Here is an 18,329-nt window from a genome sequence, read left to right as displayed (position 1 = left end):
GGGCTTGACATCCCAGCGCAACACTGAAGGGGCGCTGCACCATCAGCAGAGCCTGCTTCCCTAATGGAATATTATACAGAGGACCAGTCTGCTTGCCAGGGTGGATCGAAGTTGTCCCACGTGTCTCTTATTTCGAAGAACGACAGGGGAGTAACTTTGGAGGAGTGGCGACACAGGTTACTGGACTAATCCATCTGGGGACGCAAGTTCAAATCCAACCACGTCAAGTTGAGAAATTTAAATCCAGTTTCATTAAATAATAAGACCATAACGCCATAGGAGCAGGAATTAGGCCACCTCGGCCTCAGAGTCTGCTCCGCCATTCAATCATGATTGATATTTTCCTCAGCTCCATTCTCCTGCCTTCTCCCCATAACCCCTGATACCCTTATTAATCAAGAACCCTATCTTCTCGGTCTTAAAGACACTCAGTGATTTGGCCTCCACAGCCTTCGGCGGCAAAGAGTTCCACAGATCACCACCTCTGGCTGAAGAAATCCCTCCTCATCTCTGTTTTAAAGGATCGTCCCTTCAGTCTGAGATGGTGTCCTCTGGTTCTAGTTTTTCCTACAATGGAAACATCCTCTCCTCGTCCACTCTATCCAGGCCTCGCAGTCTCCTGTATGTTTCAACAAGATAATAAGATCTCCCTCTTTGTTCTTAACTCCAACGAGTACAGCCCCAGAGTCCTCAAAACGTTCCTCATACGACAAGTTCTTCATTCAGGGATCATTCTTGTGAACCTCCTCTGGACCCTTTCCAAGGCCAGTAACATACCTTCCTTAGATACGGGGCCCAAAACTGCTCCCAATACTCCAAATGGGGTCTGACCAGAGCCTTATACAGCCTCAGAAATACCTCCTCATCTCTGTTTTAAAGGATCGCTCCCTTCAGTCTGAGATGGTGTCCTCGGGTTCTAGTTTTTTTCCAACAAGTAGAAACATTCCTCCACATCCACTCTATCCAGGCATCGCAATATCCTGAAAGTTTCAATAAGATCCCCCCCTCATCCTTCTAAAACTCCAACGAGTACAGACATGGAGTCCCTCAACCATAGAATTTACAGTGCAGAAGGAGGCCATTCGGCCCATCGAGTCTGCACCGGCTCGAGAAAGAGCACCCTACCAAGGTCCACACCTCCACCCTATCCCATAACCCAGTAACCCCAACCAACACTAAGGCAATTTTGGACACTAAGGGCAATTTATCATGGCCAATCCACCTAACCCGCACATCTTTGGACTGTGGGAGGAAACCGGAGCACCCGGAGGAGACCCACGCACACACCGGGGAGGATGTGCAGACTCCGCACAGACAGTGACCCAAGCCGGAATCGAACCTGGGACCCTGGAGCTGTGAAGCAGGTTGTGCTTATCCACAATGCTACCGTGCCGCCCAACTGTTCCTCATACGACAAGCTCTTTATTCAGGGATCATTCTTGTGAACCTCCTCTGGGACCCTTTCCAAGGCCAGCACATCCTTCCTTAGACACGGGGCCCAAACTGCTCACAATTACTCCAAATGGGGTCTGACCAGAGCCTTTATACAGCCTCAGAAGTACATCCCTGTACTTGGTATCCTCCCCTCTCGACATGAACGCTACATTGCATTTGCCTTCTAACTGCCGACTGAACCTGCACGTTAACCTGCAGAGAATCTCGAACAAGGACTCCAAAGTCCCTTTGTTGCTTCTGCTTTTCTAAGCATCTCCCAATGCTGGAATAAACACAAGCGTCAGTAATGGCGGCCTTGAAATGACCCAGTTGTATAGAGATGGACAATAAAGCCCCGCTTGCCACTGACAGCCACTCCCAGGAATGACAAAACACAACGAAGAAAAAACCCCTCTTCTCTCCGGCATCGGTTTCTTGGACGATACACCTGGTCTGACAGCAGTACCCGGTTCCTCTGGGTTACTAGCTCAGTGATAACGTTGCTACCTATTGCCCATCCTGCACGTGAACGTACGCCGCTTCTGGCAAACGAGCCTCGTTACGAGCCCAACTGATTATCTGAAATTGGTGGTTAGTGTAGGCTTCTGACGCACTCAGGATTGTTCAGCCAAGTGCTACCCAATTGTGAAATCACATCTATTTTGTTTTGGGCTTGCAAGCGCAGGCCTGAGTACGGCCTGTACACGGACTCTCACGAACGACGGAAAAAATTAGCCACTCACCGGGTGGTGCGGCCTACGCGCCTGGGTCGCACCGACATGGAAATCGTGCACTGCTGCTTCAAGTTTATTTGCAATTTGACATTCTTACCGCCATTACTTGGTGAACAAAGCTTTGGCAACATGGGACGGGAATCCCGCCCTCACCGGCCTCTGAATTCTTCCACCACCCCCCCCCCCCCTGCCAAAAGTCACCCGCGGAGGGAATCACGGCGCCCGCCTTGGAGAACGGCGGGGACCGGCGTGACTCAAGGGTCCCGTGGACGCCACGAATTCTCCGGCCCGCGATGGCGCCGAGTTCCCGCCTATTTTTGCAAATCAAGGTAGGTCCCTACCGGCGGGACCCAGCTCTGTGGCCAGCCTCCGGGGTCCTCGGGGGGGGGGGGGGGGGGAGGGGGGGGGGTTGGCGTGGGGTTGATCTGGCCCCGGGGGGAGGGGAGGGGGGGGGGGGGGGTGCTGCCATGGTGGCCTGGCCCGCGGTCGAGGTCCACCGATCCGCAGGCGGGCCTGTGCCGTGGGTCCAAAGATGTGCAGGCTAGGTGGATTGGCCATGATCAATTGCCCCTTAGTGCCCAAACGATTAGGTGGGGGTTACTGGGATGTGGGGAGGGGTGGGCTTAAGTAGGGTGCTCTTTCCAAGGGCCGGTGGAGACCCGAGGCCGTGTAGTGGGTCCCGCCGGAGTGGTTCCCGCCACTCCACTGCGCCGTTTCTGCCCGCCCCGCCGATTCCCGGAGAACCCCGCCCATGCCCTCTCTTCATCAATATTCAGAGGAAGGCGTGCAGGAGGCCCGATAGATATGGACGGCGAAAGGATGACTCGGACAAGCTCACCTCATTGCACGAACGTCCTCTTTACTCCTTGTTCCCGGGCTCTGCTGCGGTTTGACGGGCGGATGCCAGGTACCCGTGCCTGTGGCATTCGCTGGTTTGGTGCGCTGAACATGGCGTTGATGCCGGGATTCGGCCTCGAGTCGGCCCATGACACTGTGCGACATTGCCGATGGCCAATGGCGACAGGCACACTCCCCCGTGGCCATCCCGGGTGGAACATCTGGGTTGGGCCACGAGGGACTGAGTGAGTCATGTACTGGCTGTTGTTAGGGCTGGGCCGAACTTATCTGGAACGAAAAGTGGGATTGGAAACTACAATCGGGCCGAACGTTTCGCTGAAATTCCCAAATTCTTAACGTCGAGACTAACTGAGCCACAGGATTCCCCCCCCCCCCCCCCCCAACACCCGCGGAGTGGCCCGATCGCCACTGCCCCATGGCAGTGCCCCTACCTGCTGGCAGTGCCGCCCGGGCACCTCGGTAGTGCCAGGCTGGCGCCCCAGGTGACCTCCTGGGAGACCCCACGAGCGCCGTTCTGTCTGGTCCCCGTTTGTGGCGACCGTTACGGAACGGCGCATCGCCCCGACCTCCGAGGGCGAAGGAGATTCCGATCAACATTCATTCCTCCCATCAATTACACCCAAGTGGAGCAGGTGAAGCTTCATCATTGCTCTCCTATCGCCTCTGGGATGACAGGTGCTGTCAAGGCAGCGACCAGTCAGTTCAAAAGATAATTCTGTCCGCAGTGCCAAAATGGGGGCGGCATGGTGGCACAGAGGTTAGCACTGCTGCTTAACAGCCTCAAGGGTCTCAGGTTCGATACCCGGCTTGGGTCACTGTCTGTGGGGAGTCTGCACGTTCTCCCCGTGTGTGGGTGGGTTCCCTCCGGGTGATCCGGTATCCTCCCACAGTCCAAAGATGTGCAGGTTGCGTGCATTGACTATGCTAAAATTGCCCCTTACTGTCCAAAAGATTAGGTGGGGTTACTGGGTTACGGGGATGTAGGGGAGGGGTGGGCTTAAGTAGGGTGCTCTTTCCAAGGGCCGGTGGCAACTCGATGGGCTGAATGGCCTCCTTCGGCACTATATATTCGCTGATTCTATATTAATTTAATTGAAAGAATCTTCCTGCGGAAAAGTGGAAGAGATATATTTATCCGGTGAATCAAATGGATTAATTAAATCTGCTGGCAGCCTGGTATTTAAACCACTGCTGCTTCAAACTACCCACTTCAGGCCTGAATTTCGGGTTGGGACTGCGACATTGGGTGCCCCCATCACCATCTGGGGGACGGTCAATTGGCGGGGATTGCCCCAAAATAGTGGCCAGAGGACGGTCTGGAGGCCTTCTGGCTAGGATGAAGTAGTAGCCTGCAGTCCAGGAGAGAGACTGACCTCAACAAGATGGCTACCGTGGAGGAGGGAACATCTTCCGCTGACCTCAACAAGATGGCTACCGTTGAGGAGGGGACATCTTCCGTGTGACACGGCCTCAGTTAAGACTCTGGCTAAGGCGCCACGCGAGCTGCTCATTAATGTTCCAGAGGTGAGGCAGATAAAATTTCCAGTGGTTAGATAGTGACCTCTGCTGGAGTGGTGAGAGAGGTGGAACTAAACCCCAATAGGGGAGTGTTGATTCTTACTGGCTAGCCGAAGAGGGAAGAGACCGTGAGGATTTTGTAAAAAGAAAATGTATATTTTCAGTCCACTCGATCCGCTGGAAATGGACTATTTCAAACATGCAGCTGATCACGCTGATTAAATTGCTGTTGTTGACTGGAATTCAAGAGCAGGGATGTACTTCTGAGACTGTATAAGGCTCTGGTCAGACCCCATTTGGAGTATTGGGAGCAGTTTTGGGCCCCGTATCTAAGGAAGGATGTGCTGGGCCTTGGAAAGGAGTCCAGAGGAGGTTCACAAGAACGATCCCTGGAATGAAGAGCTTGTCATATGAGGAACGGTTGTGGAGTCTGGGTCTGTACTCGTCGGAGTTTAACATAGAACATAGAACAGTACAGCACAGAACAGGCCCTTCGGCCCTCAATGTTGTGCCGAGCCATGATCACCCTACTCAAACCCACGTATCCATCCTATACCCGTAACCCAACAACCCCCCCCCCCTTAACCTTACTTTTATTAGGACACTACGGGCAATTTAGCTTGGCCAATCCACCTAACCGCACATCTTTGGACTGTGGGAGGAAACCGGAGCACCGGAGGAATCCCACGCACACAGGGGGAGGACGTGCAGACTCCACACAGACAGTGACCCAGCCGGGAATCGAACCTGGGACCCTGGAGCTGTGAAGCATTTATGCTAACCACCATGCTACCCTGGATGAAAGGGGGGATCTTATTGAAACTTATAGGATACTGCGAGGCCTGGATAGAGTGGACGAGGAGAGAATGTTTCCACTTGTAGGAAAAACTAGAACCAAAGGACACCATCTCAGATTAAAGGGACGATCCTTTAAAACAGGATGAGGAGGAATTTCTTCAGAGGGTGGTGAATCTGTGGAACTCTTTGCCGCAGAAGGCTGTGGAGGCCAAATCACTGAGTGTCTTTAAGACGAGAGACAGGTTATTTTTTAAAATAAATTTAGTGTACCCAATTCTTCTAATTAAGGGGCAATTTAGCGCGGCCAATCCACCTACCCTGCACATCTTTGGGTTGTGGGGGGCGAGAGACCCATGTAGACACGGGGAGAATGTGCAAACTCCACACGGACAGTGACCCGGGGCCAGGATCGAACCCGTGTCCTCGGTGCCGAGAGGCAGCAGCACTAACCACTGCGCCACCCTGAGATAGATAGGTTCTTGATTAATCAGGGGTTATGGGGAGAAGGCAGGAGAATGGGGATGAGAAAAATATAAGCTATGATCAAGTGGCGGAGGAGACTCAATGGGCCGAATGGCCTAATTCTGCTCCTATCTCTTTTGGTCTTATGGGGAAAAAGAACCTCAGGATCTTTCAGTTACAGAGAGGGCTCCACGGAGCAGGCAGGCGCCATGAGGCCTGGTTAGAAGGCCCAACACTGTCCTCTCTGTTTTAGAAGTTGTCAGGAGACCCTTCAGACCTCAATGCGGATTTTATCCTTCCCACACACCCCTGTGCTCCCTCATACCCTCCATGCAAGCTCCAAAGCCGCTAACCAAGTATCCACCGTGGCCCTACTGCTGCCAGTGGTCCCCAACCTCCAGTCGCTCAGGGCGAGCAAAGTCTTGAATTCAAAATTCTCATTTTTGTTTTCAATTCGCTCCAAGAGTGTTTTTTATTACATTAAAGGTGTTAACGTGTCGTGGATCACTAGTTTATCATCTGCCTGCTCCGGTGACCATTCACAAAGTGAAAGTGACCCCCCTTACCGGTCCGTACTGACTCATCTCCTGGTTCTGCTTCTCCTGCAGGCGGCGACCGTTGCCGTGGCGGTGGCGGTTGCCGTGGCGGCGGCTGCCGCAAACCGCTGCAGCCGCAGCCGCGGCGGCGGGCTGTGTGAAGTGCGTCGGCGGCCTGGAGTGCGACGGAATGCCAATTCCGCCAGTGCCGTTCGGACCTCCGGGGTAGCTGGACGCGAGAGAACAGAAGGCGAGGGTTAAATTGACGGAACGGAGACATTTCGAGCCCTCAACACCCGCATAAACGTTTCCCTTTCACCGCGCCCGCCACTCAGTAAGCAACAGGAGGCCATTCAGCCCAGACATCTGCTAGCACTGTTACCGAGACTCAAACTCCGTTTGCTTATCCATTTATATTCTCTGAAATTCCGGGATCTGCTGGGACATTGGGAATCATTTTAAAATATCGCTGATTGTCTCAGCTGCAGTGGTGGGATTATCCCAGCTGTTGACCATGAGCAGAGTTTTCAGTGCAGCTTGTTGGATGGCATGTAGCCTCCGCAGCGAGATGACCACTCGGAATAAAAAGGTTTCTTCTTTCTTCAGCACTATAGCTACAGAGCATCAACCAGGCCAGGGAACAGCTTCAAGAAAGAGCTGTGTAATTGTAATAACATTTGAGATTTTAAAATAAATTTAGAATACCCAATTCATTTTTTCCAATGAAGGGGCAATTTAGTGAGGTCAATCCACCTACCCTGCACATCTTTTGAGTTGTGGGGGTGAGACCCACGCAGACACGGGGGGGGGGGGGGGGGGGGGAATGAGCAAACACGGACGGTGACCCGGGGCCGGGATCGAACCCGGGTCCTCGACGCAGTGAGGCAGCAGTGCTAACCACTGCGCCACCATGATTTACTGAATACTGAGTTATCCATCGTCTAAAGTTATAAGCGGGAACAAATGAGCCAAATTGCCTTTTTTCTGTTCCCGAACTTGTTGTTTTGTGTTGGAGGGTCGGTGCTCCGGTTTCCTCCCACAGTCCAAAGATGTGCAGGTTAGGTGGATTGGCAACATTAAATTTCCTCTCCGCATCCAAAGATGTGCCGGTTAGGTGGGGTTACGGGGGATAAAACGGGGAAAGTGGGCCTAGGTCGGAGGGTCGGTGCAGACTCGATGGGCCAAATGGCCTCCTTTTGCACTGTAGTGATTTCATGGATACTATGATCCAGGCAATGAGCAGTTTAAAGGAGAGTTGAAGCAGTATTCCATTCTCCTCTTTGTAACAAATTAATTATATGATTTGAGGAGATGGTGCAGTTGAAAAAAAGTTCCAGAGATGCCGGTTCAAATCCCATCACGACAACTGGAAAAATTGAGATTCAGTGAACTCAGAAACCTGGAGTGAAATACTCGTCCTATTAATAATGATCGTGAGGGTTTCTGATGGCGGTCATGGTGCGAGTGTTGATATATGATTTTCTGATATTTCTATGCAAAATGCCTTTAATAATCGTTTTTTTTTTAAATGATCATGCGGTGCAGTGGTTAGCACTGCTGCCTCATGGCGACAACGTCCCCGGCCCAGGTCACTGTCTGTGTGGAGTTTGCACATTCTCCCCGTGGGTCCACCCCCACAACCCAAAGATGTGCAGGGTAGATGGATTGGCCGCGCCGAATTGCTCCCAAATTGGGAAAAAAAATTAAATAAAAAAGAAAAATGATCATGAAAATTCCGGATTGTTGTCAAACCTGATGACCCAGGACCGTAAGAAACTACAGAGAGTCGTGAACACAGCCCGGTTCATCATACAAATCTGCCTCCCATCCATTGACTTCCGTCTACACCTCCCGCTGCCTGGGGAAAGCGGGCAGCATAATCAAAGACCCTCCCCCCCAGGTTAGTCTCTTTTCCAACCTCTTCCATCGGGCAAGAGATGCAAAAGTCCTCGCACTGACAGAATCTAAAACAGCTTCTTCCCCGCTGTTACCAGACTCCTAAACGACCCTCTTATGGACTGAACTGATCTCCACACATCTCTACTGTGTAATACTACACTCCTGTATGCTTCACCCGATGTTTACGTATGTATTTATCGTATATCCTACGTTTGCATGGATGGAATGATCCGCCTGGATTGCACGCAGAACAATACGTTACAAGGTACCTCGGTACACGTGACAATAAATCAAATCAAATCCAAACTGGTTCCCCAATGTCCCTTTAAGGAAGGAACTCTGCCGTCCTTACCCGGTCTGGCCTCGAGAGCCCCCACTGCAGTGTGATTGGCTATTCACTGCCCCTCAGAGATGACCCAGCATGCCACTCAATCTGCTCTAAGCATTGTGGGTACACCTACACTGGATGTGCTGCAGTACTTCAACGGCAATCTCAAGATGTTTATAAAATATATCTCTGAATAAAATGCACTATATAAAAACGCTGATTATCAACAGAACTATTCTGATTTGTCACTATTCAGTATGATGCTGAATTGAATTAATCTATTAATATATTTACATTAAATAGTTGACATTGAGCATCTACGAAACACTGAGGTAAACATCTCCTTGATGGATAAATAACTTAGTAGCTAGATGCTAAAAAGCATCCATCGACTTTAGAAAGTAACATTAACACTGTTAGAGAACCCACTTGATAAAATGGGTGGTAAAAATAAAATGGGTGGCGCGGTGGTTAGCGCTGCTGCCTCACGGCGGGGAGGACCGGGGTTCGATCCCTGCCCCGGGGCACTGTCCGTGTGGCGTTTGCACATTCTCCCCCCCCGTGTCTGCGTGGGTTTCACCCCCACAACCCAAAGATGTGCAGGGTAGGTGGATTGGCCGTGCTAAATTGCCCCTTAATTGGAAAAAAAAAATGAATTGGGTACTCGAAATTTAGAAAAAATTGAGTGTTGCTGGCAAAAGGCTCATGCTGTCGAAGTTTTTCGTCGTGGACAATTTGCAATAATACCAATTGTGAAGCAAACAACAATTTATACCGCATGGGAAGACCTAACCAGCCTTGAATTTATTCAGTGACCCACAGCCTACACTGCTCTCTGAGCGAGAGAATTCCACTGACTAATGACTCTCTCCGAGAAGACGTTCCTCCTCATCTTTGTCTTAAATGGGAGACCACCTCATTCGGAAACTGTGCCCCCACCCCTCAGTCTAGATTCCATGCTCCCCTCCCCCCCCGCCACCTTTCGAGATCCTCTCAGCATCCTTCCTGAATCTGATATGCTCAAATAAGATCTCTGCTCAATCTTCTAAACTCCGACGAGTATAGGCCCAACCTATGGGCGGGACCCAGATCGCGATGCCTCGCGGAATCGCGTTAGGTCAGGCCCCATGTCTCTCTCACGATGAAATCGATAGGTATCGGCACCACTCGTTCATCTCTGTGACTGCGGACGCTCCGTTCAGTCAGATAACGTGGCATAGTGGGTTAGCACTGTTGCCTCACAGCGCCAGGGCCCCAAGTTCAATTCCGGCCTTGGGTCACTCCCGTATGTGCGTGGGTTTCCTCCGGGTGCTCCGCGGAGTTTCCTCCCACACAAAGATGTTCGGGAATTGGCCAGAATTAATAAAAAAGTTGGACGGGATTACGGGGTTAGGAGTAGGGGATTGGGCCCTAGGTAGGGTGCTCTACCGGAGCAAGGGCCGGTGCAGACTCGATGGGCCGAATAGCCGACTGCATTGTAGGGATTCTCTGATTCTACTACCACGACGCATCGTCTTGCCTGTTCTCTGTTAACTTTCCAAATCTCACCTCACGTGAACTCTCCCCACCGAGGGTTTTAAAGCCCCCCCCCCCCCCCCCCCCCCCTCTACAGCCCGGGCCTCTACCACCCACGGGTTCAGGGCGAAGGCCGCCCTTTTCTTTAGGTTACCTTCCTGCGTATCCCGCTTCTCCAGGGTAGTTGGGCCGTCCATACATGGTTGGCTGCATGTATCCCTTGCTCGAACTGGTTTCCGTGGCCGGGAACGACTGCTGCCCCATGTACCGCGGCGAGCTCATTCCCGGACCGTTTCCAGGAATCCCGGAAGACATGTGATTCCCGCTGGAGTTGCCGCCAGGAGCCATCGGATTTCCGAGGACCTGTGAAAAAGGGGGCGGGGAACAGATTCAGAATAAGAGAAAGCAGTACTTTGTTTTTCCGGAATATTCCAGTGGGGAGGTCCGTGCGCTGAATTCCTTTCTCAGGTACTCTCCACTTTTTCCACCTTACATTTACCCGCTTTGATCAGGGAAGTTTCCGGAGGCTTCCGTCCAGCACTGTGAGGAAGAAACTGTCGGGGAAGATGGTGGGGTGATGATAGATGTCGCCATTTCATCAATCCAGAGGCATAGGTAGTGTTCAAACCCTAACGCAGCAGTTGGCGGAGTTTAAATTCAATTAACTTAAAAATAAATAAATTGAGAGTACCCATTCATTTTTTCCCCAATTAAGGGGCACTTTATCGTGGCCAATCCTCCTACCCGGCACATCTTTGGGTTGTGGGGGTGAGACGCACGCAAACACGGGGAGAATGTGCAAACTCCACACGGACAGTGACCCAGGGCCATAATCGAACCCGGGTCCTCGGCGCCGTGAGGCAGCAGTGCTAACCACTGCGCCGCCCTTAATAAATACAATTGAGGACGGCGCAGTGGTTCGCACTGGGACTGCGGCACTGAGGACCCGGGTTTGATCCCCGGCCCGTGTGGAGTTTGCACATTCTCCCCGTGTCTGCGTGGGCCTCACCCCCACAACCCAAAGATGTGCAGGATAGGTGGATTGGCCGCGCTAAATTGCCCCTTCATTGGGGAAAAATGAATTGGGTACTCTAAATCATTGTTTTTTAAATGAATAAACACAATTAATTAATTTTTAAAAATCTGGAATTGAAAGCTAGTCTCCGTGATGGATATATATTTGAAAAGGATTAATGTAGAGGGCTATGGAGATTGGGGTGGAGAATGGGACGAGTTAGGTTGCTCTTTTGGGAGCCGGTGCAAGGATGATAGGCCGAATGGCCTCCTTTTGTGCTGTAAATAACAAACAAACAAGCGAGTTCCTCACCGCAGGAGGCAAATAGATCTTCAATGCAAAGGCAGACCTGGATTTACCTGACTTTGGGATGTATTATTGACTCCCCAGATGGTGGTTACCACCGAGAGCGAACCCGGGGGCTGATTGCTGTTCTGTTGCCAAGGGACAGAATCGTTGTAGGTGAAGGACCCATCGCTGAGGAGATAAAAGACAAGCGACAATCAGTGTGGGGCGGCCATCTTTGCCCGCCTGCGTTTGGGGAGCAAAACAGAAAAACAATTGGGCTTTTGGCAGGATTAGGAACATCCGGCGCTCGTGCACGTTGCTCATCTTTCTTTCTCGCGCCTGGGCGATGGGCAGCTCGTTACAGGAACAACCAGCGGCCTTACGTGGCGACATTCGGACATGCGTTCCGCTATGCTATCATCTGGACTGACCAACTGGGGCGATCAGGCATTTAAAAGAAAGGGGAAGCCAAATATATGCAGTGGGCGAGCCAGAATTGTTTTGGTAGCACTGTCTTTTCATCTCCCGACTGACATCTGAACCAAGCCAAGAGGTGTGTGTCTTTGTAAGGGTGTGTATGTCTGTGTGTGTGTGTCTCTGTATCTGAGTGTGTTGTCTTTTGCAAGGGCGTGTATTCTGGCCTGTGTGTGTCCTGTATCTGAGTGTGTGTGTCTTTGTAAGGGTGTGTAATGTCTGTGTGCGTGTGTCTCTGTATCTGAGTGTGTGTGTCTTTGTAAGGGTGTGTATGTCTGTGTGTGTGTCTCTGTATCTGAGTGTGTGTGTCTTTGTAAGGGTGTGTATGTCTGTGTGCGTGTGTCTCTGTATCTGAGTGTGTGTGTCTTTGTAAGGGTGTGTATGTCTGTGTGCGTGTGTCTCGGTATCGGAGTGTGTGTGTCTTTGTAAGGGTGTGTATGTCTCTGTATCTGAGTTTATGTGTGCTCAGCTAACGTACAGGTGAAGGAAGCAACGAGCAAGTTGATCTTGACTACAAGAGTGATGTGTGTCAGTGTATATGTGTGTGTGTATATGTGTGACTGCACATGTGTATGTGCGTGTGTGTGTGTGAGTATGTACATGTGTATGTGAGTGTGTGTGCGTAAGTGTGTGTATATGTGTGAGGGTGCATGTGTGTGTGCATGTATGTGCCTGAGTGAGTGAGTGTATATGTGAGCTTGTGCATGTGTATGTATATATGCACGCATGTGCATGAGTGCATGTGTGTAAGTGAGTGTGCATGTATGCGAGTGTGTGTGCGCGAGTGAGAGACTGCGTGTGTGTATGTGAGTGAGTGTGTGTCTGTATGTGAGTGCGTGAGTCTGTATGTGCGTGAGTCTGTATGTGCGTATGTGAGTAAGTGTATGTGTGTGTATATGTATGTGTGTGCATGCAGCACTTGAGTGAGTGTGTGCGTTGTGTGTATGTGTGCGAGTGCGAGTGTGCATGTGAGTGAGTGTGTGAGTGAGTGTCTTGTGTAAGTGTGTGTATGCATGAGTGAGTGTGTATGTGCACGTGTCAGTGTGAGTATGTGTGCTTGAGAGCGAATGAGGCTGAATATTATGCAGCCATCAGCGAACATCCCCACTTCTGACCTTATGATGGAAGGCAGGTCATTGATGAAGCAGCTGAAGATGGTTGGGGCCTAGGACCCTACCCTGAGGAACTCCTGCAGTGATGTCCTGGAGCTGAGATGATTGACCTCCAACCACCACAACCATCTTCCTTTGTGCCGGGAATGACTCCAACCAGCGGAGAGATTCTCCCCCCCGATTCCCATTGACTCCAGTTTAGCTCTGGCTCCTTGATGCCGCACCTGATCAAATGCTGCCTGACGTCAAGGGCAGTAACTCTCACTTCCAGCTAGTGTGAGTCAGATTGTGCGTAATTCCCAGGAATTCTAAATTCTCCTCACCTCGAAGAGGAACTGGCCAAGCTCACTGACTGCACACCGTCTATACATAGTGGTAAAAGCGCATGATCTCATTTCTAACTGACAGGCAACTTAATTTGGAAGGGGAAGCTTAAAATTCCGGCCAGTTGGCCTATTAATGAGGATGCTCGACATGTTAATTCATGCCGAAGGGCTTCCTCCCATTGTCCGTCGGGAAACTCCACCCGCCTTTCACGTCCAAAGTACAGAATTCCCAAAGTCATCCCGACATTGGCAAACTGATTTCTGGCCTGACGCCAAATTTAATCCCCCGCCCGTCACACTTCCTGCTGCTCGCGGGACTAGAACATTCCGCCTGACATCTCTGAAAGTGGTTCACCGTATGAGGAACGTTCCAGGCCTTTTACCCGGATATAACGCCGTGGATCGCCCAAGGCACCCCTCCTCAGGGCCCCAAGGACTCTGAAGGCCAGTCCGGGGCTGATTGGGAGGGGGAAGGCTGGGGGATTGTCCTGTGCGGCCTACAAACTCATACTGCTGAAGCGCCGCCCAACACCAAGAAATCTCTCGAGAGCTGAAACGTCCCAAAAGGTCAGCAACAGGTTTGTTATCACTCTGAAAACAGAAAATACCAGAGTCTGTGCGGCGGACAACACAAATCGCTTCTGGAACATCTTTGAAGATACTCTGGCCTCCGCGACGTGAGGTCTGGAAGTGTCTCGTCAGACTGGATTTTCTCGCACCCTGCGATCCCTGGAATACCCCAGGACAACCTGGCTCATACATCCGAGAGCTCACCAGCAATTGGGAACATGTAAAGTAAAGTCGCCATTGATGGTGTTTACCTGGACAAATACGAGGGGATGTATTTTGGTAGATCCAATTCAGGTGGGAGCTCTAAAATAAATGGCAGAACCATCAGGAACATAGAGACACACAGAGAGATCTGGGCGTGCAGATCCTTGAAAAATAGCAGCAAAGGTGGAAATGGTGGTAAAGAAAGCATATCTTGCCTTCTTAGGACGGGTTTTGAGTATAAAAGCTCAAAAATGATGATACCGTTGTATAGAACATGGTTAGGCCACATTTGGAATACTGGGCGGAATTCTCCGCTCCCGCGATAAATCGGGAAGGGCCGTCGTGAACTCGGCTGAGTTTCATGACGGCCTCGGAGGCTGCTCCTCGCACTATTCTCCCCCACCCGGGGGGCTAGGCGCAGTGCTCCGTAAATCTCGGCAGCCGGGGCCTTGACGTTTGCGTCAAGGCTGCGCGTCGAGAAGACGCGACGGCAGCGCCGAAGTGACGTCAGCCGCGCATGCGCAGGTTGGCGGCTCCAACACGCGCATGCGCGGCTGACGTCACGACTGCTCCAACCCGCGCATGCGCGGTTGCCGTCTTCCCCTCCGCTGCCCCGCAAGACATGTCGGCTTGATCTTGCGGGGCAGCGGAGGGGAAGAGTGCGATCGCTTGAGATGCCGGCACGACGATCGGTGGGCACCGATCACGGGCTAGACCCCTCCCGAGCACGGCCGTGGTGCTCACTCCCCTCTCCGCCCCCCACAGCTTCAAAAGAGCATTTTGGGCCCATGTTCACGACGGCAGTGACCAGGTTGGTTGCGCTGTCGTGAAACCGGTCGGGAACGGCAGGCCGCTCGGCCCATCTGTGAAAAAACGGCGAGCGCCGATTCATCCGAGCAGGGGGTGGGAGAATTGCGGGGGGGGGGGGGGGGGGGGGGTGTCGTGAGTTGCCCGGCCCTCCCGCGATTCTCCCACCTGGCGTGGGGAGCGGAGAATCTCGCCCACTGTGTCCAATTCTGGTCACCGCACTACCAGAAGGACGTGGAGGCTTTGGAGAGAGACAGAAAAGGTTTACCAGGATGCGGCCTGGTATGGAGGGTATTAGCTATGAGGAGAGATTGAATTAACTGGGATTGTTCTCCCTAGAGAGATGGAGGCTGAGGGGCGACCTGATAGAAGTTTATAAAATTATGAAGCGTATACATAGGGTGAACAGCTGAAGGCTTTTTCCCAGGGTGGAATTGAGAATTACAAGGGGGCACAAGTTCAAGGTGAGGGGGGGATAGGTTCAGTGGAGATGTGCGGGGGTGTTTTTTTTTTTTACACAGAGGGTGGTGGTGGCCTGGAATGCGCTGCCAAGTGAGGTGGTTGAGGCAGATACGTAGCGACATTTCAGACTTATCTGGATCGGCACATGAACAGACGGGGTACATGCGGTTGATCTAGATAGAACACGTGATCGGCGCAGGCTTGGAGGGCCGAAGGGCCTGTTCCTGTGCTGTATTGTTCTTTGTTTGTTCTTTAGTATCAGATGACCGTAGGCTGCTTTCCCATTTGAGGGGGGAGAGCTGACTGGAGGCGATTTAACCTGAGGATCACCACACCTCAGGTGAGGGGCAACGTCGAGAAGGTGGGGCCTTCATGAATAACCTCAGCCGATACAGGGATCGAACCCATGTTGCTAGCCTCGCTCCGCATCACGAACCAGCTGTTGTGGGGGCGGCACGGCGGCGCAGTGGTTAGCACTGCTGCCTCACGGCGACGAGGATCCGGGTTCGATCCCGGCCCCCGGGTCACTGTCCGTGTGGAGTGTTGCACATTCTCCCGTGTCTGCGTGGGTCTCACCCCCCACAACCCAAAGATGTGCAGGGTAGGGATGATTGGCCGCACTAAATTGCCCCTTGGAAAATAAATTTGATACTCTATATTTATATTTAAAAAAAACACAGCTGTCCAGCCAACTGAGCTAAACCAGTCGCCATTGGGAACATGTAGGTTTCACGATTCAGAAATTGTGCTTTACGAAATTCCGGATCTTAAAACATCGATCAGTCTATCCATTAATTGGCTAAACCAGTAATATGCCCTGGAAAAATAGTGAGAGCCAGATGAAATCTTGGAAAATTTCAATGGGGCTACATGTGGGGGGAGGTGTGATGAATGTCAAAATTTCAGATATATTTTTATGTAGGTATTTGGTGCACTAAGGGTTAAAAGGCTGGGTGAGAGTGCGTTTGACTGCTGCAGTCACGTTTTTAAAGCATCCTGTTTCAAAAGGCAAGCATATTTTGGGAGCCAAGGGTGCAATTAGAGCATCGTAAAAGGTTTGGGCTAATGGAATGTTGTTTAGATCGTAATAGATTAGGAGGGGGGGGGTAGTTGTTGGGAAGGGGAGGTGGGGAGAATGGGCAGCGATATTTTCTTCTGCAAGAAGAACGTTGGGAAGGTCTATCATGGGATCTCGGAGCCAAACACCAGTCTGTCCTGCCAGGGTCTCTGCCCCGCAATTGCTACGGCCGTCCTGAAGTGTGGGGGGGGGGGGGGGGGGAAGGAACTCGAAATTCGCGGGAATGTACGAGACAGGCACAGAAGTTGGCTTTCAATAAGATCATGGCTGACCTGACTGGGTTTCGAGTCCCACATTCCTCATCTAACCCTCCCCAATAACCTTTGACTCCCTTGCCTAACCCCCCCCCCCCCCCACAAGTGTGTCCTCCGGAGTCACGTAAACACCCACGAGTAGGGACGCAATCTCAGGCATCAGCACCGAGACCCGATTCAGGGGGCGCGCCCCCGGGCTCTTACACTGACCTGTGAGGTGTGGGCGGAAGGGAGGGCTTCATGGAGTTCATCGAGTTTGTGGGTGCCTGCAGGGGCAGCTTCACTACCGGGTTGTTCGGACGGGTCTTCTGATGCTGAAGAAGGAGGAGCTGTCCCAGATCTTCACACCACGACGTGAGGAGGGCTATAGGCAAAAGAAAAAAGGTGCTTAAAACTCTCGGATGAAAGACAAGACTAAGTCCAGTCACTGAGGCACCTGCTGGATAACGCCGCAGATTAAGACGGAGCTCCAACAATGAGGGCCTTCAACCCCCTCACTTCAGTGCGTGACATGCAAATACTTCACCATCAAGTGCTTCTGACACATCTGCCTCTTTATGTCGCCCTCTCGCCTGAGTGACTCCCTTTGCGTTGCTAATCAGCCCTTTCATCTTTACCCCCTCGCCCATCCTGTTACCATTGTACCCTTCAGCATATGTACCCACCGACGCCTCCCCCCCCTTCCTCCTCCTCTTCCTCCCCTTCCTCCCCCCTCCCGCCCCCCCCCCCCCCCCCCCCCCCCCCCACCCCCCCCCGCCCCCGAGGCATTTCTCCTCCATTACAGTGCCAAGTGACTCACTGCATCGTTTTACACGCAATCACAAAGATTCCTGCCTTTCCCCTTCTTTTGAGCTCAGGAGGGTGTCAGAGGTTCGTGCCAGTGGGAACTGGGGGGTGGAATATTTGGGCTGAGTGCCCGGTCTACATATTGGCAGCCTTCCAGAGAACTCTAATCATGTTCTGGAAAGGCGACATTGTGTCGACTTGGTAGCCTGGTCGGTTTTCAATGCAATGAGGGATTTTGAGAGAGAATTGTTACGGCACTGGGGGCAGGCCTTCGGCCCATCGAGTCTGCACCGACCCCCGACCTGCCTACCTAATCCCGTTTGCCCATAGCCTTGAATATTGTGATGTGCCAAGTGTTCATCCAGGTACTTTTTAAAAAGGATGTGAGGCTGCCACTTCTACCACCCTCACAAGGCCGTGCGTTCCAGACCCTCGCCACCCTCTGGGTAAAAAGAACTTTCCTCATGTCCCCCTTAAACCTCCTGGCCAGTACATAAGAACTAGGAGCAGGAGTCGGCCATCTGGCCCCTCAAGCCTGCTCCGCCATTCAATGAGATCATGGCTGATCTTTTGTGGACTCAGCTCCACTTTTCCGCCCGAACATCTTAATCCCTTTATTCTTCAAAAAAACTATCTTTACCTTAAAAACATTTAATGAAGGAGCCTCAACTGCTTCACTGGGCAAGGAATTCCATAGATTCACAACCCTCTGGGTGAAGAAGTTCCTCCTAAACTCAGTTCTAAATCTACTTGCCCTTATTTTGAGGCTATGCCCCCTAGTTCTGCTTTCACCCGCCAGCGGAAACAACCTGCCCGCATCTATACTAACTATTCCCTTCATAATTTTATATGTTTCTATAAGATCCCCCCT

General features: G+C 51.8%; 1 protein-coding gene across 1 annotated transcript in view; it reads right to left on the bottom strand.

Moving 5' to 3' along the window:
• LOC119957553 (zinc finger MIZ domain-containing protein 1-like) overlaps positions 1-18,329 on the bottom strand; it is a 191,096-nt gene that overhangs the window by 45,987 nt on the left and 126,780 nt on the right. The window contains 6 exon segments of the mRNA XM_038785701.1: positions 6,371-6,414; positions 6,417-6,462; positions 6,464-6,569; positions 10,237-10,445; positions 11,457-11,574; positions 16,883-17,036. Coding sequence (XP_038641629.1) covers positions 6,371-6,414; positions 6,417-6,462; positions 6,464-6,569; positions 10,237-10,445; positions 11,457-11,574; positions 16,883-17,036 — 677 coding nt within the window.

Source organism: Scyliorhinus canicula, chromosome 26 (assembly GCF_902713615.1).
Source record: "Scyliorhinus canicula chromosome 26, sScyCan1.1, whole genome shotgun sequence".
Classification (NCBI taxonomy): Eukaryota; Metazoa; Chordata; class Chondrichthyes; order Carcharhiniformes; family Scyliorhinidae; genus Scyliorhinus; species Scyliorhinus canicula.
This window is presented reverse-complemented; position numbering and strand designations above follow the sequence as displayed.